The sequence below is a fragment of the Cygnus olor genome, chromosome 2, assembly GCF_009769625.2.
Source record: "Cygnus olor isolate bCygOlo1 chromosome 2, bCygOlo1.pri.v2, whole genome shotgun sequence".
NCBI lineage: Eukaryota > Metazoa > Chordata > Aves > Anseriformes > Anatidae > Cygnus > Cygnus olor.
Window position 1 is genome coordinate 130,665,838 of NC_049170.1, and position 27,908 is coordinate 130,693,745.

Below are 27,908 nucleotides of genomic sequence, written 5' to 3' on the forward strand. Positions count from 1 at the left end.
ATACCTGAGAAAAGTTAGGTGATAGGTTTATGCAGAACTTGTCAAGGAAGATCTTGTTTTACATCAGGCTAAATTCAGAACCCTCTTCCCCGGGGAAATTAAGAAGTGTCAGTTTCCATTTTCGTCCTGTTTTATCATCCCAAAGAAAGCTGGCATTTCAACATTTTCTGCATGAAACCAGCACTAACCACTACTTATTCATCACCAAGAATCAGACTTCAGCAATAGATGCAAATTCTGCTGCAGTTTTATTTCTTGTTACACTATTCAACCAAGTTGTTAGTATTCTTCACCAATGGTTACTCTCCCACACTCAAAGATACCAGAAGATGCATTTTACTGTTTAAAGGCAGGTCCTGAAAAAGCACAGAACAAAAATTCCAAAGCTTTTAATCAAGAAATTTCACAGTAGAGAATCAAGTTGAAACAATGCTAAAAACCTTTGTTTCCAGTCATCTCAACATTAAACTTTCATTTCCCACTGCTCCATGTTTTAAAAAGCTTGTCAGTTCAAGTAAAGATGCCCTGTTCTTTGCCACAGGCATGGCAAGCTGGTCACACTACATCTTCTGTAACATATCAGCCAGAGAAGTCAGAGGGAAAGCATCATGCTACAGTGAGAGCTGTAGCACAGGAATTTCAGCCTAATGGAGAAATTGTGGAAAAAAAATAAATTAAAAAATCACGTACAAATTCAGATTGTTTTTTTTTTTTGAAAGTACATCTTCTGATGTAAAACAATTTTCTGGCCAGCCCTAGACTGCTTTCTTGTCATAATTGGGAAAGTGGTGCATGCAGCATGAAGTTAGGCTCTTCCCATTCCTACCTGCATCTGCAAACTAGATGTTGGGTGAATGACTTGCAAAGAAAGGGCAAAGAAAGTCTTGACTCCAGGTTCATCCCAACTCATGCAGCAAGTAGGAGTCAGCCAGGCACCTGAAATGAAATAAACGTCACCCTTCAAGTAAAACAATAGTCTACCTTACCTTACTCCAGGAGGGCTGGGATTCACCGTCCTGTGTATTAGCTGTACATCTGGCTCGGAATACTTCTTTGAACCAATTTCAGGAGCAAGCAATTTGCAGATTGATCTATATTTAGAGTTGTGCCAACAACACAATCCAGCTGTACTGAAATATGACCCAAAAAAGGCTCTTAAAGTGAGCTTGGTAAATTAGCCTATTTTACAGCCAGGCACAGCTAGAGTCAACGATTTATAGTAAACCACTCACAATTCTGCAGCCCGCATTCACTGCGGAAGAGAGAAAACAATAGAATAATCCTAAATAAGTAGTAAACAATTTTTAAAAATGAATGTATAATGCCTGTTGACCTGAAACAAACATTTCATTCATATTGGTGTAGATATTTAATTTTGAGCAGAAAGAGTAACAAATACAGTTTTCTCTTACACGCTAGCCTATTCACGTTCTCCATTGCAGCACTACCCAACTGCTTTTCAGTAGTGCATTAAGCAACACATTGTTTGTTCTCCCTTCCTCTGCCCCAGGGGAGAGGTTTGCAGAATGATTTGCTTTGATAATTTGGGTGCTTTTCTTTAATGTATATGTTGCAATGCCTTTATATCATAGAGGCTGGTTAAAGAAATCCTGTTTGCATTTATACGATGATCTTTGTGATAGTCTTCAGCTCCTGAGGGAGTTCATTCCACACTCTGGGACCAGACTTTGAAAGCCTTTAACCTCCTGAGTGGAGTACATTGAGGCCAACGAGTAAACATTTTTTTCTTGATTTTTGCCTTGCTTTTCTGTCTCGAGCTTTAGCCCATCCTTTGGATCAGCGGTCTCCAAAGCAGGGTGCAGGCCCCCCACGGGGTGTGCAAGACAACCCACTGGGGTTTGTGAAGAAAACACCTTTTGTGCCATTAATAAATAAAATAAGTTTTAAACATTGTGTTTATTCCATCCTTATTGCATCCTTTTATAATTTCTATTTCTACTTATGTTTTATAATGTACATAGTATATTAGTACAGTAATGCATGTATATAATTCATAATTAAATATACATATAATGGGGAGCACGTGCTCAACATTTTTTGTTGATAGGGGTGTTCGATCAAAAAAGTTTGGATACCTCTATCTAGATCACGGTTCCCTGATGATACCACACCCTAACAACACAAACTAAGATCTTGAGTTTCTGTCGATACTCTGTGAATCAATGCAAAACCAAAGATAGTTGTCAAGCGTACTTAAAAGAAGCGCTGTTGTTGTGGAGAGTTGCTGTGGCCTTCCCATGCTACATGGATTTTCCTGGTGCCAGGAATCTCATGCAGATACATTGTGGGACTGTTGTCTAACCAAGGGGTGGTAGGAATATGAGAAGATGGCAATACAGATCTGCCAGTACAAGAGTCTCCCACTCAAATAGAGATAATTAAACGCTGATTGCTTTATGAGCTCCTATTTGGGTATCAGGGAAAAAAAAATAAATAAAAATTCTCACAAACTGTGGACTGAGCTAACTGTGGGGTTATGCATTCACACAAATTAAGCTAGAGTGGATGTGTAAATTCTCTGAGAAGTTTTCTGTGAGCACCACCTCCAACTTGCTGAGATTTTTGACCCAAGAGTTGATGCCATCATGTCGTGTCCTTAAAAACCCAAGTCAATTGCCTAAATGCGCATGTGAATGCCATCGGGTGACCAGTGCTAAGTGATCTGGCATTAGCACCTACTTTTGAAAATGTTGCCTTCCAAAATCAAATCAAAGTATTTCTGAGGTGCCAGTTGTAAAAAATCCTTAAAATCCTTGTGTGTGTGTGTGCCTGCAGGGCTCTTTTATTTACTCTACTTTGACACAATTAGTTCAGTTATGCCATATGCCTAATCCCTAAGAACACTTACAAAATAAACTTACGGAAAGCCAAGTAGGCACTCTGATTTAATGCAGGTCGTACTGTAAATTCACCCACTCCCTCACACACAAAAACAATGAAATGCTTTCTAGTTTACTTACAACATCCAGAAACGCCTGACTAGTTACACGGAGGTAAGCCTGAAGTCTTCCTGACTGAGCCAGAATTTTCCAAGCATTAGATTTCACGTTTTAGCAGTATTATAAAAACAGATTTTCTTCCTAGTAAAAGCAGGCATGGCTTTCTGAAACATCCTCTGGAAACAACTGCGTTCCTGGTGGCAACATAAAGTTGCAACCTCAGGTGCACAGATTAATTGATTACTAATTAATAGCCTGTCCATACCACAGGGAGGAGGGAAATAAGACGTTAAACAAGAATACTTCAGGCAGGCACCAGCAATAGCTCACAGAAGCTGTCTGCTGGCAGCAGGATATGATAGAGAAAAGGATATCAGCACCCGGAGCTCCCGTGACATGCTCCAGATCCACGCCATAGTGAAGGGAACAGGCACAAACATTTGGGCAACACCTTGCCAGGCACTAAAGGGGACACTCCAAGAAAGCCATGGGTATTATTACTATAATTATGAATTAAACAGGGGAATTCAGGGGGCGTAAGGTCATCAACGCTGCTTTGTGGGAGCCCATGCAGCACTCTGTTGGTACACGCTTCAGCACGGTGGTATGGCTGACGGCTTTGATGGGGTTGGAAATGTACATGAGGGAGAGGGATGGCACGAGGAGAGTGCCCAGGCTTTGCTGTGGGCTGCTTCTCTTGCACTAGCGTGCTTTGGGAAAAGAGAAAAGGCAGCACTGGGTCGGAGAATGACTGGTGAAGTGGAAAGGGGACTTAAGTAAGGACAAAACTGAGCCTCAGGGCCCTGAGCCCACTCCCATCCTCCTGGGGGTTTGGCTGCCTGGGCTCGGGGCCAGCTCTAGGGACAGTGCAGCTGGTGACCCTGGGGAAAGCTCTTCCCGAAAGCTCTGCCGGGAGGCCTCAGCAAGGGCTGTCCCTCTTTCCCCTCCTTCCTTACTCCTTCCTTAGGACCTGTTTTTAAGTGGAGACTTCCCTCAGTCACTGCCCGAGTTGTGTTGCAGCTGCACTGCGGTCAAGCCTGCGCATCGCCTGCAAAAGATTCTGAGAAGAAAATTGTGTGTCCATGTCTGGCGTTGGCAGTGGCCATAAACTTGCAACGGTAGAAACTGCAACATCCTATAATGAGTAGTAGATCATTAATCACATTTGGGAGTGTTGTCCTTGTTCCTTACTGACCTGGCATTAGCATCCTCGCTGACAGATTTCACTCAGTTTGAGGAACTTTGTTATAAATTTGATTTTCTGAGTGATAAAAAATATCCTGTAAAAACATTTTTAAGAACTACTTGAATTCCCCCCAGCAAATATAATTACAGCTGTTGTATCGAATTGCAGAATTAACAAAGTGTGCCATAACAAATGTGTTTGCTTAGTGTTGTTTTCTTATCTTCTCCCTAGACATGGATTCATAAGGATCATCCTACAAGGACATTTTAATAAGCAAAATTTCCAAATTTCATTCCTGTCCATTACTGCATGGACTAAATCCACCCAGCTGAGGTTCTGCAGCCCATGATACCTGTAATAACTGCTCACTAATTAATACGAGGACAAATTAATGGAGGCAGAGAGATGTTTTCTAGGAACTTTGGTAACATAAGACAGAGTACCACTGACCTGCTGGCAGATTTAGAAATCAGCGAAAATGAATAAGGTTATCTAGACAAACAAGAGACGGAAAGCAGATATTGTAACAAAGAGATGGCTAAATTGGATTACCTGAAGTCAGCAGTCAGAAAGTTAGGAGGAGGCTGTGCCCTGATTGAACAAGCACTGATCAAAGCCACGGGGAAGGTGCCGTTGTCTAAACACCCAGAACAGGAGCTTGCGCTCTTGATTAGAGTGCATCTTTCACAGCCCATTCACTCGCTGATAAAGCACATCTGTCCGAGCTGCAGACTGCAAAACGCAGGACTGTGAAGGAGAACCATCAAAGAAACACAAGACATGAAATACCAAGAATGGACTATTTTTTCAGTGAGGCAGAACGTGAGATCCTATGGCTTTAGGAGCTGACTTACATTCAGAGTAGAGGCCTGACCTGAAGACAGACAAAAAGGATCAGATCTTAATAAGAAAGAATCAATATATGTTAGATTAAAAAAAGGATACATCACTTTAAAAGAGGACTGAAACTAAGAGGAAGTTCATTGCATTTGCTAAGGCTAAACTGTTGGTAAGGCTGTCTAAAAGCCCTAGCCTGAAAATACAAGGAAAATGTGTTCGTGAAAGCTGTGGAGATTAGGATAATACTGAAAAGGAGAAGAAAACAGAAAGTGGAAAATAGACTCTGCAATATATCTGCCATACAGCGACCGTTCGCCAAAGACAGCAGGGGAATCTGCAGAAGGAGTGGAGCTGCCATGTGTCCTCTGGCTCTGTCAAGGTGAGGGTGCAGCCAGAGGGGAAGGCTCTGCGACAGGACGGACGAACCTGGAAAGACAGCGATGAGGACAGCTGCTTGCAGCCAGCCAGACAAAACTCTTTGTGGAGGCCTGTGTGCCACTGGGCCCCTCTGGGTTTAAGAGTAACAGGAGTCATGTACACAGCAAGCATGAGAAAACGTGAAAACCAGGAAAAAATGCTGGACTCTGCGCTGCAACGTGAGCTTCTCTCCAGTGGTATAAAACCTGTGAGACACCAAGCCCCAAATGGACTGTCACTCGGCTGACAGATGCCCTGCATTCGGGGCTGAGGTTCTGGATAAAACATTATGGATTTAATTCTGCAGGACTACAGTTATTGATATTCACCCGTCAGACCCTTTTCACACTGTTTTGAAGAATAAGAAGGCTTTAAAAGGGTTATAAATTCCATCTTTGAACACTTAAAAAAAAAAAAAAAAAAAGAAGAGGGGAGGGGGTGTATAAATTACATCACTGAACACTTTCAAATTGTTCTATAGTGCCAGGCCAATACAAAAGCACTTAGTATAAAAGGGAACTAAGCCAAGAATGTGTAACAGAAAAGGCATGAACATGTTTGGAAGAGTTAAAATATCCAGCAGCGTATGCAGGACTAAGTCATGCACTGGCATTGAGTTTGCAGACAGGTGTGCCAGTTGGTGACATTATCATTCTTCCAGTTGTTCCTGAACAGCCCTCTGCCGAGAGCTTCCACCCCCACAGCTCTGTTGGCAAAAGCAATGATGTGAGTGCTCCCTCACCAGCTTCCAACAAGTCAGATGGATTAGCCGATGAGAGGGTATAAACTAACCTGCTCACTTGGCCTGGAGCAAATTAAAGACCTCTTAAACAAACCCTTTTACCAGCAGAGCTATGTCAGCAGTAACCACGGCATCTGAGATGGAAAATGGCACAGTTAGATCTGGAGCAGAGTGTCTGTCCACGGGCTCACGAGTATTCACAAGTTATAGCATCTGATATGCATAATACTCGTCCATGTGTATGTTTTGTTCTGCAGCAAACGTAACACAAAGTAATGCAAATATACTTAAAGTTCTGGTGTTGTGGACTAGGTTGACTCACATTATCTCCTGCTTGCTCCGTGCTAAAAGTGCAAGGCAACAGTTATCAAGTGGTGGATGGTGAGTTTTAATTCACGATACCTTCCTGACCTGTCTGCGATCACAAGGTGTGATTGTGCAAAATTAAGTACTTCACTGCATGTCCTGATTAAGGTTGTAAATTACTTTTCCCAGTATCACTTACAAGGTATTCCAAGAGGAATAACTGCACAAACTCAATTTGAGTTCAGTTTACTCAGAAACTGCTACTGACTGTAACCCCTCTGGGTCTTCTGGGAGTTTACAAGTTCTGTTATTGGGAATGGGGCTTACACTTCCAAAAGTCTTCTCTGATGGTACTCTGGAAGCAAGGATTGCAGCACAAGCAGATGCACCCGTGTCAGGTTGAACCGCAGTGAAAATTCAGCACAGGCTCCTTCCCAAGACAGCTGAACCCGTGCCACCCAAATCCACTCGGGTACATCTACTTCAGCTGCACCTGGACGTGCAGCACAGACAGAACCTCAGACCAGTGATGGCATCGAGGTTTGTGAGTCCTTTCTTCCCCGTCTTCAAGCATTATTTTCTCTTCCTGGTACTTGTTCTGTGGCGTAGTGCTGCTCATACTACAGGGTGACTGCTTATGCTATCTATTTTCAGCTATAATCTATTTTTCCACTTTTGGCATATCAGGACAAATGTGCATTCACTTCTGCCACAGTAATAAGGCTCCAATTCAGCCATGCTCACTGTGTTGTGTGATCCCCACAGCAAATAATCCCATTCTCTAGAGTAATGCTTTTATTTGTGAGACAAAAGCGCCTCTCCTATTAGTGAATTTCTAGCTTCAAAAATCCCTTAACATGCAGAAGTATTTGAATTGAAACTTTCATGTGCCTGGGAACATAGATTTCCAATAATACAAAAGACATGTTAGTGGAGTTTCAACTCTAAAAAAAAAAAAATCTTGAATCTTCTTTGTTGTATGGATATCTGTGGCAGAAATGTGCTCTAGGAATCAGATAACATCCCATCGGTCTTTGAAGATATCTTGGAGGAGCCAGCCTCATCGTGAAAGCGGTTGTTAGGTCTTGGCAGGAACTTTGGGACACAAATCTCCCCAGAAATAACATGCTGTTAGTATGAGTAGCATTTTGCTGAAAATGCCACGATTGGTATACCCTGGAACCGCATGATGTTTCCCATGGCATGATCTGCTTGTCACTGATTTCTGTAAGAGTTGACTCAGAAGTTAAATATTCTCCTCAGCTGTGACCAAAGGAAACACTGGATGTGTGTATGAAGCTCACTCCCCCTGTGGCTTGCATACTGTCCCCAGTCAGCATGATATTCTACATCGTGGGTTACACAAGTATGAGAATTTAATTCTCAGGGTCTCATAGAATGAATTTTATCCTCTAAGAGCAAAAGATCCTATTCTTTGTGTAGGAGCTTGCCATTTGTTCACTGAAACCCTAATTCAGCAGAACATACAAACATGCTTTTAAATATTTTGATGGAATGGACTTTAAGTATTATTACATATGGAATTTATCAGCCATGACATTCATCCACTAAGTAGCTCTATAAACCTTTCTCCCCAGATATATATATGCAGTTGGAATGCTAAACAGGATTGTATGCGCTATTCACTCCCTTCCATAGCATTATGCCCACTTAATTATTTTTAAACATAGCAACGCCAGTGACTGGCAATGGCATAGTTTAGATTTGGGTTATTCTAGATTTGGTGCAAGACAGCACACTGCAGCAGCAGCATATGCAACACGATGCATCAATTGTTAATTCCGCTCTCCCATGTGAGGCGTGAGAGCTCTTCATTTACAGGAAGCTGAATCAGTTTATGATTTTTTTTTTTAACTAATGAACCATGGGAGACTTGCATGCCTGTCTGTGGTATAGGAGAAAGAAGCGGAAAGAACCATGGGGCTATCAGAGAAATAAGAAAGCTGCAAGTTTTATCCGTAGGATTAGATTTGCGACTGAACAAACCAGTTTTGCTGTCTGCAGGACTAGGGCACTTAACCACTAAAGAGTTCTTTCCTATACTGTCTCATCAAAAAATGGAACAGGAAAGAGGTTCTAGTTGTTGTCCAAACTGATGAACTTTGGTAGTAAACACCACTGACTCTCAAGAGACTACAAGGAAAAAAGGTGTGCTAAAAATCACCAGGAGCTGCACATCAGTGATCATTTCTACCTAGGAACCTTAGTAGCATGTGGGTTTGACAGGGGAACTGAAAAACTGTTGATGAAGAAACAGTGAATTAACTTTACTACAAAATAAATGCATTCTTGCTACAGCATCTCAGGACGCTTTTTGAAATATTTAGTCCCATCATGAATATAACATAAAACTGCATTTGCAACAAAGCAGTCTAAAAATAAAAACTTCTGCAGCAAAGATAAGCAATTTAATTTTATTTTTGTGACTTACTCAGTGACAAGAGTGCTATGCAAAAGTTAAGATTACCTGGTGAGACCTGTGTCCATAGAGTAAAAGTATCAAATTCACCAATACAATCTAAGTTCTGTTGTCACAAGGCCATTAATGACCAATTAAATTAGCCACAATGGTTTGAGTTCCCCACGTTGAGCACTCTGAATGGAGGAGGAACCCCTTGGAGGGAGCTGGCAAAGCAAGAGAGTGGTGAGGTGATTTGGGAGGAGCTGTGCTACTAAACGTTTTCTGTGCAAAGAGTCCCGGAGACTCTGAGACGTTGTCCCTGAGCAGCCTCATGTATCGCTGGGGTCGGCCCCGCTTTGAACTCCAGAGGTTTCTTCCAATCTAAATTATTTTATGATTCTCTATCAATTTTATTAGCATTCTAGATTACCCACTGCACTTAAATGCAAATTATCCTTGCACTCCAGCGTCGGGACCTATAGCTTGTTATCCTCCAGCTCCTCCTGTGCTGCCTGAGCATCCCAGTTCACTCCGAGATGTCCATTTCAAGCACGCCCCTCCTGGATGCAGGGTACGTTCCCTGACTGCAACGCCTTTACCTCACGCATGAGTCCCGCAGGGATTCTTCATGTAAGCTCACGGCAACCTGCACTGGTTTAAACATTCAGTAAGAAATAATCCATAGCAATACAATTTTCAAACGACTAAGAAATTCAAATGTAGGCATGTGCTGAGGCAGACGTCAGTGGACGGACGCGTAGACAAGGACCATGAGCTGCAGGGACGTAGGAGCACTGACACATCGCACAGCCTAAAAGTGGACGAGCTACCAGTCCCGTCTGCGCTTTATGGACGCTGCACCACGGGAAGCTTTTGCTTCGGTGGACCCAGGTTTGAATCGCTATCTCCACCCTGTGCCCCGCTGAGGCACAGCAAATTTCATCATGCTTTATCTCCCGTCCCTCCTCTCACCCCTCGCCTAAATTTAGAGCATCCCTCCTGGAAATCCGACACTGCCTTTGACGGCTTCTGTGTTTATCCATGGGTGACTCTCCCCTCACCCCTGGAATTGTAGGACGATTTTCTTAACCAGTGGAAACTAATTTTCCACCTAAAGTCTCCTTTTCTCAAATAATTATTTGGAAGGAAAGTGATACTATATGGCACTACCTACAGCATTTACAGCATTTACAGCAAACTCTCCTCAGAGGTTTAGGTTATTTCCCTCCCCGTGTCTTTCACGATACTGAAAAGAGTGAGCTCTCCAAGTGCTTTGAGGCGGAGGATTATCTTTTTTGTTACCGAACACTTGCAGACACAAAACCTGCGGCACCAGGGCTGGAGGGTGCCAGGAGGGGAGGCTGCACACATGAGCCAGCCAAAAGGGCACTGCAGGCCCCGAAACACCATGAGTGGGACAGGGAGCAGGGGGCTCGGCCGGCCTGTCCAGGCAACCGGCCGGCCATGGGTCTGCCCACAAATGGTGCCATAAAACCATGGGATGGTTTGGGTGGGAAGGGCCCTACAGATCATTTAATTACAACGCCCTGCCATGGGTGGGACGCCTCCCACAAGGTCGGGCGCCCGGTGATGGCCTTGGCGCCTCTGCTGCTGTCCTGTTGCTGGCTCCTCTCACTCCTCCACTTGTGTTTGCCCCAGAACCACTTGGTTTTGCCCCAACTCCCCTCACAAACCCGCTTGGTTTTGCCCCAAAACGCCTTTCTTCACACATTCACTCCCCCCTCTCCGTGGGGCGCTCGGCTACCGTCTGTGTGAAGCCCCCACCACCCTCCCCGCCCTTCCCGGTGCTTCCTTTCACCGATTTCAGTTTTATTTTACTTTATTATTTTATTATCAACTTTAACCCCTTCGGCGCCGCCGGGCCGGGCCGGGCGGGGCTGTGGGCGGGGCGGGCTCCCCGCGCGCGCGGCGGCTGCGAGGCGCCGCACGTGCCCGGCGCCTAACGGTCCCGCACGCGCCCAACGGTCCAACGGGCGCAACGGGCGCAACGGCCGCTCCGTCAGGCGGCGGCGGCGGCAGCGGCGGGGCGGGCGGGACCGGCGGCCGGGTGCTCCCCGCTCGCACCGGGCTGGGCTGGGCTGGCGGCAGCGGAGCACGGAGCGGCCGAGCCGCTGCCGTTAACACGGGACGGGGCGGGGGGGTAGAAGAAAAAAGGGACGGGGGGTGGGGGGGGGGAGCGGGGAGCCCCCTGCGCGTGCGCAGTAGGAGGAGGGGGGGCTTGGGGAGGGGGGCTCGGGTGGAGAGCAGGAGGAGGAGGGGGGGGGCTCAGGAGGGGCGGGGCGGGGTCGCGTGACGCGCCCCAGCTGTCGCGCGCCCGCCCCCCCTCCCGCCCCACTCCCCCCCCCCTCCCGCCGCCGCCGCCGCCGCCCCCCGCTCGCGCTCCCCCTCCCCTGCGGCGGGCCCCCCGGTGCATTGTGGGAGCGGTCCGTTGTTCGCTTTGCCATTCGACCTGATCCGGGGCCTGTCGGGACGGAAGCGCCGCCGAGCCGGATCCATTGTGGGCAGCCCGCGGCGGCGCCCAGCTAGGCCGGAGCCGGGGGGGGGCCGGACTTTGTTTCCCTCGGCCGCCGCCCCCCTCGCTCCCTCCCTCCCTCCGCTCCCTCCTCCCCGCTCCCTCACGGCGGCGGCTGCGACGACGGGCGGGGGGCGCGCGCCATGTTCGCGGAGATGAACCGGCGGACGCTGGCGTTCCGGGGCGGCGGCCTGCTCACCGCGGCGGCGGCGGCTGCGGCGGCGGCGGCGGCAGCGGCGGGCGGAGGAGGAGGAGGAGGAGGGGCCGGAGCGGGCGAGGCCTGGGAGCCGCAAGCCCCCGAGGCGCTGAACGGGCGCGGGGCGGACGAGGAAGTGGAGCTGGAGGGGCTGGAGGCCGAGGAGCTGGAGGCGGCCGGCGACGAGAAGGAGCTGCTGCTGCTGCCGCCGCAGTCCGCCGCCGCCGCCTCCTCGCCGCCCCCCGCCGCCGCCGCCGGCCCCATGTTCGCCGAGCGGAACCGCCGGACGCTGGCCTTTCGGGGCGGCGGGGGGCTCCTCGGCGGCCCCCCCGCCGCTAACAATGGCTGCGAGGCCTCGGCCTGGCCGCGGAAGCACTTCAACGGGCGGGGGGCGGACGAGGAGCTGGAGCTGGAGGGCGCCGAGGGCCTGGAGCCGGAGGGGCTGCTGGAGGGCAAGGAGCTGGTGCAGGACGGCGGCTCGCTGAGCGACAGCAGCGACGACGAGGAGGACGGCGAAGGGGGCAGCCTGGGCGACGGCAGCGGCGCCGAGGGCGGCAGCTGCAGCAGCAGCAGGCGGTCCGGGGGCGACGGAGGGGACGAGGCGGAGGGCAGCAGCGTGGGCGCGGGGGAGGGGGAGAGCATCAAGCACTTCCCGCTGGCCCGGCCCAAGTCCCTGCTGCAGAAGCTGCACATCTCCTTCCAGGGCTCCTGGCTCAAGGAGTTCCCATGGCTCTACTACTGCCAGGAGACCGGCCTCATGTCCTGCGCCTGGTGCACCGCCGCCGCGGCCGCCGCCGCCCCCCCCGAGCTGATCCTGGCCGGCGGCCCCGTCCCCGGGGGGCACGACGAGCTCTGCAAGGGCACCCGCAACTACAAGCGGGCCCTGCTGCTGCGGCACCACCTCTCCGCCGAGCATCGCCTCAACGAGCCGGGCAGCGCCGAGCAGGTAGGGGACGCGGGGGGGGGACGGCCTCCCCTTTCGCCCAGTTTTGTGGTTTTTTTTTTTTTTTTTTTAATCCACGCTTGCCCACGTGTACGGGCTCCTTTACGCGGCTTCCTGTGTTTGTGGCGGCTGCGGCCGGCCTCGGCGCATGGGGGCAGCGAGTGCCCCTTGCCGAGCCCGCCCGCCCGTCTGTCCGTCCTTCGTGCCGCCGAGGTAAGCCGGCGCAGCAGCGGAGGGCAGCCCGCGGCGCTGCACTGATTGAAGGCGCCGGGCACCGCTTCCTCCTGCGGTCCCGGGGGAGGAGGGCAGCGGCCGGAGCTCGGCAGCACGAAATCCCGCTCCTTCGGGGCCCTTCCAGCGCCCTGCTCTTGGTGCCTTGCTCGGGTGGCTCCGGGCTGCGCCTCCCCGTTTAAATCTTTCCGCCGAACGCGGTGCTTTAGATTAATTTACTTTGCCAGAAATCTGCAGTCGCAACTTGGTGTTTGTTTGAGATAAACATGTGGTTTCCTGAAAGCCACGGTAATATGCCAGCTCTCCTCCAGTGCTTTCGGACTAGTGAAACTCTTCGTGCTCCCTGCCGAATTCAAAATCACTGCATTTCTTCGCATCCCTTACATGTCAGGCAGGGACTAACTGAGAGCTTTTCATCCGCATATGCTCCAAAGAATAGCCTTGCCGAATCACTGGCCTCCTGCAGCCTTTCTCCCGAAGGATGTCTGCACTGCAGAAGTTCGCTCAGATTGGCTAACTGGCAGTAAAGTTGCCAGCAGGGACAAGCTGCTGAGCTCCAGGTTAGGTTACTGCTTGACCTGTCAGATCGAACCCGAGCTGTTAGGTGGAATTAATCCTCGACTGCTCTGCTCTCACTGTTTAGAGCTGAGTTTTCATTAAAATGCCTGTCGCGGCTGCAGTGATGCATCTGGACTCCAACTCACAGCGTAGCACTTAAATTGAGCTTGTCGCTCGAGCACTTTAAGGAGCTCAGGGTACCTTGGACAAGAGCTGCTATTCTAGTGGTTTGAGTAGGATATCAGAATGACGGATAAATGTTAGGTGAGCACAGGTTTTCTTAGAGCCGATCGGAAAAGGGATACGGGTTTAATTTAAAACTCCTGCAGGACTTTAAAAAAAAAAAAGTTATGAAGTAGTACCAGTTATCCAAAACAGTATTTTGGGTCCAGAAGTGCAGCGTTCATGTTTAAGATGAGTAATGCTGCCTCTACAGTAAGTGCATTCACGGACTGAAATTCTAGGGCCCCTGTTGTTACGCACGTCCCATGGCAGGAGGTCGCTTTATCAGTTTCCTGCAATCTGAGTTCTGCTATTCTCTGCAGTATTTTGGCCTGACTTGCCTTAAATATCTTCAGCTTCTATTTTGAAGCTCTCAGTTGTGATTTCTTTTATCTCTTAACATTTCGAAAACATTCTTTTTGGTCAGTGTTAGCATGGTATGTTCTGTGCCATCCTGTTGTGAATGATTGATTACCCTGCAAAGGTATGTCCTGTCACTGCGCAGCCTCCATCTCACTGGATAATGCTACTTGGTGGCACAGTTGGAGGTTTCTCTTACAGTCCTTAGCTATGTGCAAATAAAACATATTCCAGGTGTTGTTTTTTTTCCCTACTAGGCTTAATGCTCTTTCCTTCTGACCTTCTATCCCCGTTGTGTCACAACACTAATATTGGGGAGGAGGGAGGAGCGGGTGGAATCTTATCTCGCACATCACACAGTAGCCTAAAAGTTAATGTATTGTTTGTACTTGAAGATTAACCTTTTACTATCATGGGAATCCTCATAAAAATGAGCCTCTGCCTTTATACCACTGATAACTCGAGAAAAAATAATTGTAGTAACTGTAATAATGAATGAAAACGGTAGGATAGGTAAGATGTGTCAGTGGTTCTTTTGTACTTACTGATGATAAGGTTTGGACAAAGTAAGCTTTCAGTAGCTCTAGAAAAGGAGTGGTGATTTTGAGTAGAAAACAGGGCTGGATGCGTCCCCGTGCAATCACACTTCAGTTAAAAACTTGCTACGAGGAAGGAATTGCAGTTTTTCAAGAGTTCCTGTAGGGTTTTTTTGTGGTGCGCTTCTGGGTTACACTTGCCTTATTGCAAATGTGATTAAGAATAACTGTTTTCTTTGCACTTTTTGTTTAGTTTTCATTTCCTTTCACATTTTTAATAGCACTTCCGCTTATCTTGATCCATATGTTTAATCTAATACCAAAACAATAGCCATATTTTTATCTTAATGCCACGATGCCAGATACTCGGAACGAAAGTGGGTAATGCGTACCCTGACTGTATTTCCAGCGCGCATAATGAGGCAGCAAAGCCTTTTAAATTTAATGAAATTTGGGAGAGATCTTTTAGTCTTTGTCTTAGAGACAACACATATGTATTCTTGACTTGACAAGCTCCAACTGCAGGGCATGTTTAGCAGCTGCTAATAAACATATGGCAGAGTGCCACTGTTGGAGAGCGGGAAGGAAATTGTAGGTGTTGAGACAGTAAAGCAGTGGAAATTTCTATAGGTCTGTTGGATATTACACATGAAGAAGTGAGTGATGATTTCAGTTTATTTTTGGGATACGTTTAATTTGGAATGCCAAAATACATCACAAGTGGTTGCAGCTGCTGTAATTCAAGGGTATGGGGCTGTCAGGGGTTGGTGCTTCTTCCTAAGACCAAAATCATAACTCCTTTCTTTCTCATCTAGTTTTTAAAATAATCTCTCTCCGTGTTAAAGTTTAGAGAGAGATAAAATTCAGCAAAAAAAACCTTCAGATTTTTTAGAAAACGGCCTTTTTTTTTTTTTTTAACTAAAAATGAAACAATGACACTTACTGGGAAATGACTGTAAAATATTCTAATTCTGTGATGAATTTAGATCCATGAGTTGCAGATTTATTGGCAGTTGTTGGTTCTTCTCTTTAAAGCTGTTTCTTAAACCTTTTTTTTTTTTTTTCTCTGGACATAATTTGAAGCTAAGCTTTGGAAATACTGCCAGAAAAGCTTTCTCCAGCCTAACAGGCATGTTGGTTTAAAGCAGAAGCTCTCCGAAAGGAGGAAGGCCTTTGATGTGTTATTTTTTCCATGTGAACTGTAATTGTTTGCTTTGTGTGAGCAGTGATGAATAGAAGTCGTGCTTCAGATGCGAAAGTGGCATTGTAGTGGTCGAAGTTAACTTCTTGAGTTACTCGCAGCAGAGCAGAGCAGCAAGGAGGAAGTCAGGACCGCGGGGCAGGGACTCCCGCCTGCCCTAGCTTTGCACAGTGCTCCCACCCGACATGGAGCCCCTCGACTGGCTGTCGGGCAGGGGCGTAGCAACTCCGAGTCGCTGGGTTTCGAGTGATGCTGCAGCACGTCAGACAGCGGTGGAGCTGATAAGACCGTTTTACGAGATAATTTTCCTCTGTAGCTGCATGTGCTGGAGAAATTCCTGGCAGCTCATTTTTGTTACAAGGTCCGTCTTTCAGGTTGCGAATTGATTTGGGGGTATAGAAAAGATTCTGTAGAGCAAGGTGTGGTAATGGGGAAGGGATTACAAAAATGTGGCAAAACTACTTTTGGTATATGTACGGCTGGGGTGGAATCTGTGCTTGGGTTGTTTTTGCTAACCTCCCCCCGCTCTTGTTCCCAGGAGGCAGAGCATGCTGATGCACAGGAGGGAAAGAAAAGCCGGTTTCTAGTAGCAGTTCTTGGTCGGCTCTTTCAGCTACTATTAGCTTGTAGGCAGGTTTAATTAGTGAGTTATACATATGAAAGAGTCATTTATCTTTGTGTATATTCAGAGACTGGTTAACTGGAACTGAGCTCAATATTAGTTTCTCTGAGCAGTTTGTGTTCTGTTAGACCACTTCGTGTTGCACGCAGAGTGAAGCTTCTCAAACTTACTCTGTAAATTCCACGCAGGAGAACACGATTCTTCATTTTCTAGATGTCTAACGAGTTTTTGAAGGTAAAGTCGTTGAGGTAGCTTAAGCCAGGGGAATATTTTTGTCTGTATTCTGAAAATATAATTTGACATCTAAGGAAATACTAGTTTGTGTTTCTTACCAGAAAAACATTACCCGTATGATGATTGCTATGAGCATAACAGGGGTAATAGAAGCTTGAAGTTAACTTTTCTTTGATTTTTCTGTAATTATCTTCTTAACTCTAATCTAGTAGATTGTGTTGTACCTCTTCTGTACTGAGGGGAGATGTTTGAAACTCTCCAAGGGGGTTATTACATTTCTTCCATTTTTCTCATGGTAAATGCTAACGCTTGGTTTCCATAGACTTGTTAGCTGTTGGGATGTTAGGGCTTTCATTTTGTTTGAGGTGCAGCATTAAGGTTGGCTGCTCCCGTAGCAGCAGTTAGCCAGTTGTGTTCAGTATTACAATCAGCTTAAAAAAAAATCTTTATGCGCCCCATTCTGTAAAGCTCTGGGTGCCTGTGGTAAGCATCTCTCTTTGCCCCAACACCCCCCATCTGTATTTCAGATGTTAGTTACACTATGTCTCTTAATTCCACTCTGCCTCCCGTTTTCATAATGAAGACTTCAGCCTTCTTTCTGTAGCACATAAATCTGCAGGTCCTTTTTACCATGCTGGCTTGTCGTTTTCTTAAAGAAAAGATGCATTGTAAATCTCACTTTCCAGCTGGATTTGGTTGCATACACATCGTCACTTAAAACGTACTCTATCACTTCTCTGTAATCAGACACTGTAAAAAAGACACTGTAATCTGCCTCCTGCAGGTTATGTTTAAGCTTTATGTGGTGTTTAACATGTTTCCAGATAATGAAATTCCATCAGCTGTTGTAGCCTGTACCCGACATGTGCTGTCTACGACGCAAGTCACTGATGTTTGATTTGGACTAGAGTGACAACACTTTGGTACCATCATTTTTGTTTTAATCTGACGCAAAATCAGGGTGATTGCCCTTTGAAACTACACAGTGCTCCACTGCTGGGCGACAGCAACTTGGTCCAGATCTGAAATCCTCAGAACTTAATGTCACACTTAGTTGTTGCGCATCTGGGATGTCATTCCCGTTTCAGCGGCCTGATCTGGGAGAGTACTTGCTTTTGTCAGAGAGCATGTACTAAAATGCATTAAAAAAAAAAGTGTAAAAATGTATATATATTAAAAAAAAAAAAGCTGAGGCTGGACAAAGATCTGTTGCTTCTTTTCATGTAAAAACCTAATTGCTACTGGGTGCTTTCTGAGAAGAGATTTAGAAGTAACTCGAATGTGACAACAAACTGAACTTTGTCTGCACGAGATGCTTAAAACTTTGCCTTGGTTATGTTGGGCATTATTTGCTGCTTATAGATGTAAAATCCCTTTTTGGAGGGGGTAGTTACAACCTCAGTTGTTCGGTTGGCATCCCAGTGATCAACACTGGGACTGTATCTTGAGGCGAGTACTCATTTAATGCACTAATTCCTGTGTAGTGGAAAGTGGCTGTTTGATATAGCTGCTGTAGTCCCAAAATAAGGGGAGTACTTTGCTTTACGATATATTTTAGCCCCAGTATACATTATGGGTTCTCAAAAGCCCATTACCTGTATCTGACCTGTAATGCTGAGGCAGTGGAGCTTTTAATACCTCTACCTTTTCTAATACCTGTGAGTCTCTGTTTGGTTTTGTTTTTTAAACAGAGGAAACAAACAAACAAAAGGCATAATTGGCAAAATATACTCCTCTCTCATTCAAAATCACTTTGGAGCCAGCCAGTTTTGAACTGTTCTTATTTGCTAGAAGAGTCGTAGAGATCCAGCACAAAAACGACCCTGTCATCGTCAGTGCTCTTGATGGCAGCACCAATCAATCAGTATAAGTATGGTCTCAAACATGCCAGTCTGTGTTACCTTCTGCTTGCTTCTAGCTGCTGCTTTGTACCACATCTGAATCATCACTGTCTAAACATCAGTTACAAATTGCCCCAGTGCTGTAAAGACCTCTTGTTACTCATCAGCCTCTGCCTGAACTAATCTTTAATAACTCATTTCTTGGTGTTGGATTGTTTGATGCTACCGTTAGGAGATTTTTGAAGTCACTTTTGAGATCTCTCCTTGGAAAGGTTGTAGAGAGACACATAAGTACATATTGTCTGTATGATTAAATATTTAGCATTTAAAGATGTCGCTGCTGGGAAGTTTCAGTGAAGTTTGATTCAAGAAAGCCTTAGATAATGTCGCTTAACTTTTGTTTGCAATATTCTGTCCGCTTGTCTTCTAATACAGCTATTTAATAGTAAACCTGCACAGTCAGAAAATAATTTTAAAAAGCACCCTAATTTGTAGAACTGTAGAAGAAATGTAGCTGTTGTTATAACTACTCTGACAATATGTTTTCTTGGAACATATAAAACAGGTAGAGGTTGGGAGATAAGACATCATATATTCATCTCTCAGCCTGAGCAAATGTTGAATCCATTATCAGGGTTGCCTTTTGACCTGTTAAAGTGGAGAGTTCTAAGGAACAACAAAGAACTGGATATGGGAGAACCATGTAGTTAAATCTTAGGAAAGGGACTCCACATCTTTAATGTATATGGCTTAACAAAGACAAGTACTTAGTGCTCAACTAAATCTTACCTTACTTTTGGCCCAAATTTTACTTCCTTTGTCCTTAGGGCACTTCTGCTAGTTCAGTCTTTGTTCCATATGGGAGAGTGGGGGGCGGAATGAGAACGTGACTCTTAGTTTACAGAAGTATTTTTTTAATTATATATTCCAGCCTGTCTTTATGACCAAGATTATTAAAAAAAAAAAAATCTAAGTTTAGTTCCATATCCTTATAATAGCATTGTATGATTAAGGAGAACATTCGTTAAGAGCTAATTATGGCTTTTTTTTCTAATTCCAGGAGTCAGAGTTACCGTCAGAACTGAATAATGAAGGATACTGTGATTTTAACAGCAGGCCAAATGAGAACTCTTACTGCTATCAGCTCCTGCAAGAACTAAATGAACAGAGGAAGAAAGGCATTCTTTGTGATGTCAATATTGTGGTGAGTGGGAGGGTCTTCAGAGCTCACAAGAACATCCTGGTTGCAGGCAGCCGCTTCTTTAAGACTCTGTATTGCTTTACAAACAAAGAAAGCCGTAACCAAACCACTGTTACCTATTTAGATGTTGTTGCTGTTCAAGGTTTTTCTGTCATCTTGGACTTCTTGTATTCCGGGAACCTCGTGCTTACGAGCCAAAATGCCATTGAAGTGATGTCAGTGGCCAGCTACCTTCAGATGACGGAGGTTGTCCAGTCTTGCCGCAATTTCATTAAAGATGCCTTAAACATAAGTATAAAATCAGAAGCTCCCGAGACCGTTGTGGTGGATTATAACAGAAGATCTGTTAGCAGGGATGGTATGTCTCCAAGGGATCAGAAAGTTGCCAGTTTCTGGGCAACACGAAACCTTACCAACTTGGCAAGCAGCATAAAAACTGAGAACGATGGTTACTCTATTGATGAGGCCCAAATTGAAAGCTACCAAATGAATGACTGCAGTTGGGTCCAGGACAGCTCACCTGAAATGGCTGAAAACGAATCTCAAGGCGAGGGAAAAGTTTTCGTGTGGAACGACATGGGCTCACAGGGACAATCAGTTCAAGAACCCGGAAAAGCAAGAAGGAAAAACCAAACCGCAAAGAGATTTATTTATAATATACCACCTAATACTGAAGAGAACTCGGAAGATTGCTCAGTGTTGCAACCATCAGTCCCATATCCAGAAGAAGATTTGTCATTTATTAAAGAAGAAGCAGGTAAATATCGCGTAGCATCAGTCATTATTTGAAAACTGATTTTTTGAATAAAGTACACAACAATGTAATTTTTATAAGGCTACGTTAGGGTCTTTTACTGAAAATTAGCACACCGAGGATAATTCAGCAATCTGATTCTCTCTCTTGGGCTGCAGCAATGTGTCTTCAGCTAGAAAAAAGATTTGCCTTAGCCTATGCCATGTGGTACGTAACATACTTTTTACAACTGACTCTTGGGTTGCGGCTCCTTACCAACCAGTGGAAGCTAAAATCTTCACGTCTCTGTTGGATCTGTAGCTACAATTAGGCACAAAATCAAGGAGCAATAGCTGATGGGTAATAATGCTAGCTGGTTGCATGGAGACTGTCTTTATAATTTTCTTTCACTGGCAAAAGATTTTTGGGGCCGTCTCCCTGAGTCTCAACAAGAAACAGAAATGACCTTTCCACTGCTGCTTGTTGTAAGGATATCTGGGAAAATGCACAAGGAGTAATCCTGGCTAGTATAATATTGACTCTCACAGCAGGTAGATTTGAGAAGCAGATGGGAAAGAGATGCCACGATGACTTACAGGAGAGAGCATATCTTATTGTTGAACTGTTTTGCAAGCAAATCTTGAAATGTGGCTTGATTCACAGCGTTTTGTTTTTTTCAAAGAATATTGGTTAATGTAAGTGCTAGAATAAAATTAAATGTATTTAAAGATAAATACAGTCACAAAGTTCTAAGCAGACAGTTCACAGTGTATTTAGAATTCAGGGTAGTGTAGTTTTTAATTATTATTACATCATATGAGTAGCTGAAACACATACTTAAAATACTGCTGTTTACCTGTATCACTTCCAGGCGGATCGGCGACTTTGAAAGTGTGACTCTGAACCTTGAATTTCAGAGCTGACTCCCAAATAGAGTTAAATTAAAGGTAGATGTAAGACAGCTGGAACAAAGTTCTTTAGACGTGTCTGTTTCTAAAGCCTTTTAAAATGAATGGCCCCTTCAAGCATCTCAAGAGACTGTAGGTGTCCTCTGCCTCCCAGGCTCACATGGTAGAATTAAGAGGAGAATAACTTAAGGAAAAACAAAGTCACTCAGACCTGTGGGCATAGGCTATTTTTGTAAGCCAGCGACGAGACAGAGTTGAAAGCAACCTGAGTTCTCAGGAAGGCCTAGAAACCTACATTCATTTTGGCGGAAGGAGGGATGACCTTAGCTTCTTCCTGTGCACCCAGTCTTGCTGAAAAACAAGGCTGAAAGAAATCCAGATCAGTTCTTCTGGGGCCCTGAAGCTCCTCAGCTCGTGGTGCTGTGGAGCCTTTCTCTGTTGCTGGCAGCTGCCGAGGTGTGAAGAGGCAGTGGGTGGGTAGCAGTCCAGCAGAGGGCACGTGGTGCCTGTGCTGTGTTGTACCAGAACAGATTCGTGGATCGTATATACGTGAGCACCGCGACGGCATGTGACAGTGGAGCGGTGCAGACGGGAGCTATGGATAGCTCTATCTGGTGGGAGCAGGAGCGGGCAGTTCAGGAGACGTCCGTTGTCAGCAAGTGGCACTACGGGAGCAGATCCCGAGAAGCAGCTGTGCTGGGGAGCTAACACTGGCTCTGTGAGTGTAAAGGGGGGTTGCTTTTCTGCAGCCTTCGTCTCTGAACTCGGGGCAGGTCCTCAATAGCTGTTCAGTTCGGCTTGGGAACACACTTGTGAGGAGAATTTCCCGATCTTAGCGTACTTTGATTCACATTGTGGAGCATTCTTGGGCTGCACAGGGTTTCTTCTGCGTGAAATGAAAATGAAAGCTGTGTTTGAGAAACGTGCCTATTGTGTGTCAACCACAAACAGCTGTTGGGTCTGCAGCACCAGGTTAGATACAGCCTGAAGTAAAACAGCTCGAGCTGTGCGTAGTGGGGATGTTGGGTCTTCAGCACCCACATAGCACATCTGCCTGTGCTGGGCCGCACTGCTTGCTGAAACATGTTTAGCTGGAATGGCATGAGGAAGGGCAGCAGAAAGGCTGGAGCAGGAGTGGGGGACCTGAGGTGCTGTAAATTGCACAAATACCAAGTTCCTGACACAATTTAGCATGTTTTTTACTTCTGATTTATTTGGGGTAGACAGTCAACTCTTCTTTTTACTGTTGGAAATATCACAGAGAATAAGTATGCATCTAACAAATGGTGTCTCCTGCAACAAAAATAAATGCTTGTACACATTCTACAGAATTTGAATAGCTGTTTTGGACCTTCCACGTAGGAATAAGGGATGATGGGGGCAGTGCAATAACGATCGAACAAGTTCTGAACTTGCTCAGGTTTTTTTTTTGGACAGAAACACCAAGGTTTCCAGTCATTCATTGTGCTGAAGCATTAAATTACAAAATATATTCCATGCAACATCTTGATGGAAAGAACTGTGTTGGAGGCATGGGTCACGGTGAATTTGTGCTGAGGTGTCTGTCCAAAATCATTGAAAGCTCTGTGATTGTAGGGGATAAGTTTATTTTTTTTTATTAAACTATAAAACAGTGTCAATTAATGATCTCCTTGGTACTTTGACTGCAACGGAAGTGATCCCAAGTACATAATTACATCTTTTCTATTAGTTCTAGAACTATTTCGGAAGCCATGTCTAATACTCTTATATTAAGACCTTTACTTTTATGAAGGCCTTTTGTGTATGCGTGTGGTTTGGAACGAGGAGATGCTGGAAGTAGAGCTCGGTACAGCTTACTTTCAGCTGTTCTCAGTGCTTCAGCAACCAGTGTTCTTTCTCCTCCACTGCTTGCTAGCTTTTTCTTTGCTCTGTGTGTGTGATAAGTGCATTTGTTCTGTAAAACACTCTCTTCTTTAATGGCTCCCTCCAACCCCAAGTAAAGGTGCAGGAGGGAGGAGGAAGAGGGATAAAGAACGGAGAATTGGAAGAATGTCAGGAATGGGTTGTAGAATAACCTGCAGGTTATATGATAACTTCTCAGTTGTGGATTAAATTTCCTGTGGAGATGAAAATCTACGAAAAAAACAAAGGCACTGGGAGTTAAAAATCCACAAAAAATGTTTTCTGGAACAGATTTAAAACAATGCAGTTAGAAGAAAAAGAATGAATGGTAAATTCTTGTGATGCAAGCTAAGCAATACACTCTCGCTGTCCCTTTTTGGCTGCTAAAAGAGAAAATGAGCTTCTTCTGTTACACTTTGTAGTGTGCTGCTGGGGATAACTAACACCAGCTGTGGTTATTAGATGTCTGATTACATGCAAAGTGAGTTGCCCTGTCCTTGGTTGTGGTTTTAGGTTGTTTGGCTTTTCTGTGAGGGGAGAGAAATACCACAGGCATAGTGGAAGGGAAGCCAGTATAAGAACATTCCGCTCATTACGAAAACTTAAAAACAAAAACCAAAACAGGATAAAAAACAAAAGCCACTACCTTGAATTCTGTAGTAAATGGACTTTCCAGTTGGGTACTACAGGTAAGTATTAGATAAACAACAAGAAAAGTTTTCTGAGCTGTCACCTCTTGTCCCAGTAAAGCAAACGTGCTAAACTGCTACTTGCTGAATGTGAGTTTTCCTGCAGACATCCATCCGTAAGGGTATGTCAGCTTCTCCTTCCTCTCACCCTGCGTTGCCAGTGAGTTTGTATTTAACACCTTTCCTGCAAGAAGTAGCACTTTGGGCTTCAGATAACTCCATAAAGCTCAGATGGGTTTTAAATTCAGCGTGACATTGTACTTCATTTATCTGCTTTTACTGAAGCCTTCAAGCATTCTCCCGTTTTAGCTACATTAATTAAAATAGCTGAGCTTCTCCCCGCTGAAGGTACCATCCATCTCACTATTTTCTGTTCTAGTTGATAATCTGTTAAAAACGTCTGCACTGGTTACAGCCGCGGTGCATCCTACAATTAACCATTTACCGTGGTGGAAATAACCGTGCAATCAGTCAGTACCTCTCGGTCAGTTTGCAGTTCTTAAAAGCTCAGTGATTCCAAGTGGTATTTTTAGTGTCTGTTTGTAAGATTATTACCACTTCTTGAATCTGTTTTTCATTTGGGCTTGGTTTTTGGAGTGTGTGTCCTATTCTTAGGCTTCAGAACACAACTGAAGTATTGCTTATGCTTTCCAGAGCTGACCCTGTTGATTCTTACGGACACTTTAACGGAGTATTCCAGTAGCTTTATGACGCTAACGCTGGATCACTTGTTAGCATGATTTTCAGGCCATGTAATGCTGTGTTATGTGTTGGATCGGAGGGGGCTCAAGGCAAAGGTAACAAGGACAGGATGAAAACAGCCTTCTGTGGAACAGGAGTTTTCTGGATAGTTTCGTAGGAGTTCTTAAGGATTTGAATTCAGTTTGCTATAAAAGCAACTATTTTTCCAGTATGTTACAAGCAGTGTCTCAAGCTGCTTACAAAAAGGTAGTGCTAGTCACAGTTCTTGTCATATGCTGCTGCCTCAAGTCATGACTCGATCAGGACTTTGCAATAAGAACAGGTAACTTTGTATTTAAAGAAATGGAGACTGATGGATTACTTTTTGTAGAGGTAAGTCCCATTTGACTGTCCCATTTAGAAAGAAAACAAATATACTAATAGAAAACTAAGCTTATTTTTCTCCCCCTCTTTTTTGATTCTATGACTCTGTCAGATCTTCCTCAGACAGCCGGCTGACACCCTGATTGAAAGATTTAAGTCGCTTAATGGACATTTAACCTCTCTATGTGCTTCATTTCTTGTCTAAGCTGGAAATGAAGGCCCCGGGGGTTTTGAAAGGCACCTAAAGAGAATACAACGCCTGGGAGTCAACTGCTTCCCTACCCTGTAAACTTACCTCTCCTCGGGATGATCCTGAAGACGAGTAGATTCTCATGGAATGGACAACCGCTGACCTCATAACTTTAAGGAATGTTTTGTGTATTCATATGTTGGGTTTTTTAATTAAAAAAAAAGGGCAGATGGGTTGGGGAAGAAGGTTATATGGTGTCCATGGGCACTTGGATTCCAGATCAAGATTTGCACTTTGTCATCTGATTACACAGACTGTTCAAGTTCTGCTTTTTGCTTTTACCATCTGCTGTAGAACTACTTTTTGTCTCAGTGCAATTGAAGCATAGGCAATACATTTACTTCTAAGAAGTTATCGGTCTGAAGAGTTGACTTAATCTTTCCACTACCTCTGCTATTTATGAAATAAATAGTGACGATGCTGGGAGCGACGACATAAATAAAGAAAAACAGGGGCTGCATATCTTCTTGATTCATTTAGGGGACACAGCTCCAGCTGTAGAAGTGAGCTGTGCTGTTCCTTCAACTGCATTCCCTCCTGCACCTCAAAGATGTAGCTCAGTAAGTCACACCAAATTCATTTAATCATATGCTGAGCACTGAAAGTGTTTTTGATCCAGATGTTTCAGATCCTCTTTGATCGTAGATGACTTCAGTGTGGTGCTTTTTTCTGAACTATCATGAAGATAAGAGTACAACTTCCCTTAAAAAGCGCTTTCTTTTCCTCCAGATAACCATTACCCTAAAAAAAATAAGGAGACCGTGGATAAAAACAAGACTTTATTTCCTGCGTTCTTGTCTTCACATGTATACCCGTTCCCAGATGACATTTATGAAGCTAAAGGATAGGCAAAGGACTCTTAGTAATGGCTGTCTTTGCTGACGTGGTACAGAAAAGCAATAAGTTCCTTATTTAACCTGCAGGTTTTCTGCCTTGATGGGCCTGTTCAATTCAGTTAAAATACCATAATGCCCCCTGAGAGCTTTTTGTGCTAGTGTGACCTTGTCACGTAAGAGTTTGTAGAAGTGTGAGTTGACCAATTGCTGTTCAGTTCCTTGGGTGGTTGTTTGTTGTTGTTTGCTGTTTGAGGGAAGGTGTAGGTCACCCTCAGTGTTGGTAGCTGTAGTGTAATAGGTTGCAAGTTTCAAGTGATGTTTAGTGACTAAAACCACTCCTTTCAGCTCTGTTTTCAGTTTCTCTTTACTGTTGAGTTCTGGCTGCCCAGCTGCTCATGCTCTGTGTGCTGGGGGGGTTCTGGAACTGTAGAGGACTTGGAGTAGTTTTGTGGGGTGGAGGAGAAGTAGGCAGCATTTCTTACTTGTGCCAGTTTCTGGCAGGTATCAGTAAATATATCCAACCAGAAATGTGTTCATATTGTAGAAACTTTATGCTATGAGTAGAATACTATGGCGTAGCAAGTTTATATTATGCTTGTTTGGGAGGGTTTTCCTGTTTTTTTTTTTTTAAACAGATCGGTGTTTTTACAGATCTGTGCCTCGATCTTGTACCTTGTGTTTCTTCAAAGCTCTGTGTAAAGACAAAATCTCTCAATATTCTTGGACAAAGTCAGACTTCGGCAAAATCCGTCTGGAATGAATGATACTGAGATAACTCGTTTAGCACAAGAGTTTGGGTCAGTTGTGGTGCTGCTGCTTCTCAGGTTGCCTGCAGTTAGAGAAGCTAGCATAAATTGAAACACTCCTTCCTTAATATTTCCTTTCAACTACTTAGCATTCAAAGCTGTTCTGTTCAAAACAGTCTGCATAGCAATGGTACCTGTGCTTATGTCCTTACGTAAGAATAAACACAAATGAATACATGTGGGTCCTTGGTGTACTTGTCTTGACTACAAGCGACGCTGTGATCAGTTAGCGCAGCCTAGCAGCAGTGAAGGCTGGCCTCGTACTGGCAGAACTAGCAAGAACTAGCAGAATTAAGCAGCAGAACTGGCAGAACTAGCAAGTCCCCTGTGCTCGTGACTGGCAAGGCAACACCTGAAATATTGTGCCCAGTTTAGGGCAGCCCAGGTCAGTCAGCAAACTGGAGGGAGTCCAGTGAAGGGGCACTTAACGTGGTTAGGGGGTTGGAGAACGTGTTCAAGGAGAGGCTGAGAAACTGAATTAGTTCAGCATGAAGAAGCCCGAGGGGGATCTACCTGCAGTCTTTGACCACCTTAAAGGGATTCTAGAGAAAATGAGTCCAGCTGCTTTTCAGAGGTGCACAGTGAAAGGGCGAGAGTCTTGTCACAAGTTGCAGCAGGAGAAATTCCACATGTCCAAGCTGTTGACCGTGAAAGCAGTTGGGTTGGAGCAGATTGCTTAGAGGGTTTATTGAATCTCCATCCTCGTGTATATTTAACACTTGGTAAGGTTCAAAGCAACATATAATCTAGCTTTGAAGCTAGCCCTGCTGTGAGCTAGGTTGAACTAGGTGACCTTCAGAGGTTCCTTCTGATCTCAGCTCTTCCTTGAGTCTGTTCCCTGAGACCAGTAGCTCGCCCCACATAAATGGTGTGGATGAGGATAGTTCTCACCCTCTCATGTTTCACTGTTGTTGCCTTTATGGGGATACCAGCAAACTGGCTTTGTAAGCAGTGACAGACTGAATGGCACCCCTTTCTTGGGGGGGGAGGAGTATTTCGAGGGAATAATGATAAGCAAGCTGTAAAAGCAGGTTATTTATTTGGCAACAATTGCTGGTTATCTGGCAGGGTTAGTTGATGACTGTTCTGCCTCCATAGTCAAGGCACTAAACCAGTTTTCATGAATGGGAGCTAGCAAAAATTAAGAGCAATTGGGAGTGGTACATGGAGTATTTGTAAGATTGCA

General features: G+C 45.0%; 1 protein-coding gene and 1 long non-coding RNA gene across 2 annotated transcripts in view; one reads left to right on the plus strand and one right to left on the minus strand.

Moving 5' to 3' along the window:
* Positions 1-229: 229 nt before the first annotated feature.
* Positions 230-10,201, minus strand: LOC121064535. The gene is made up of 3 exons (XR_005816537.1): positions 4,699-10,201; positions 827-936; positions 230-356 (listed from the first exon to the last, which is right to left on the minus strand). It is a non-coding gene; the product is annotated as an uncharacterized LOC121064535 (long non-coding RNA).
* Positions 10,202-11,256: 1,055 nt separating this feature from the next.
* Positions 11,257-27,908, plus strand: part of ZBTB10 (zinc finger and BTB domain containing 10) — a 28,375-nt gene continuing 11,723 nt past the window's right edge. Inside the window, exons 1-2 of the mRNA XM_040546143.1 lie at positions 11,257-12,548; positions 19,411-20,308. Coding sequence (XP_040402077.1) covers positions 11,550-12,548; positions 19,411-20,308 — 1,897 coding nt within the window. The 5' untranslated portion in view covers positions 11,257-11,549. The remainder of the gene's footprint in view (positions 12,549-19,410; positions 20,309-27,908) is intronic.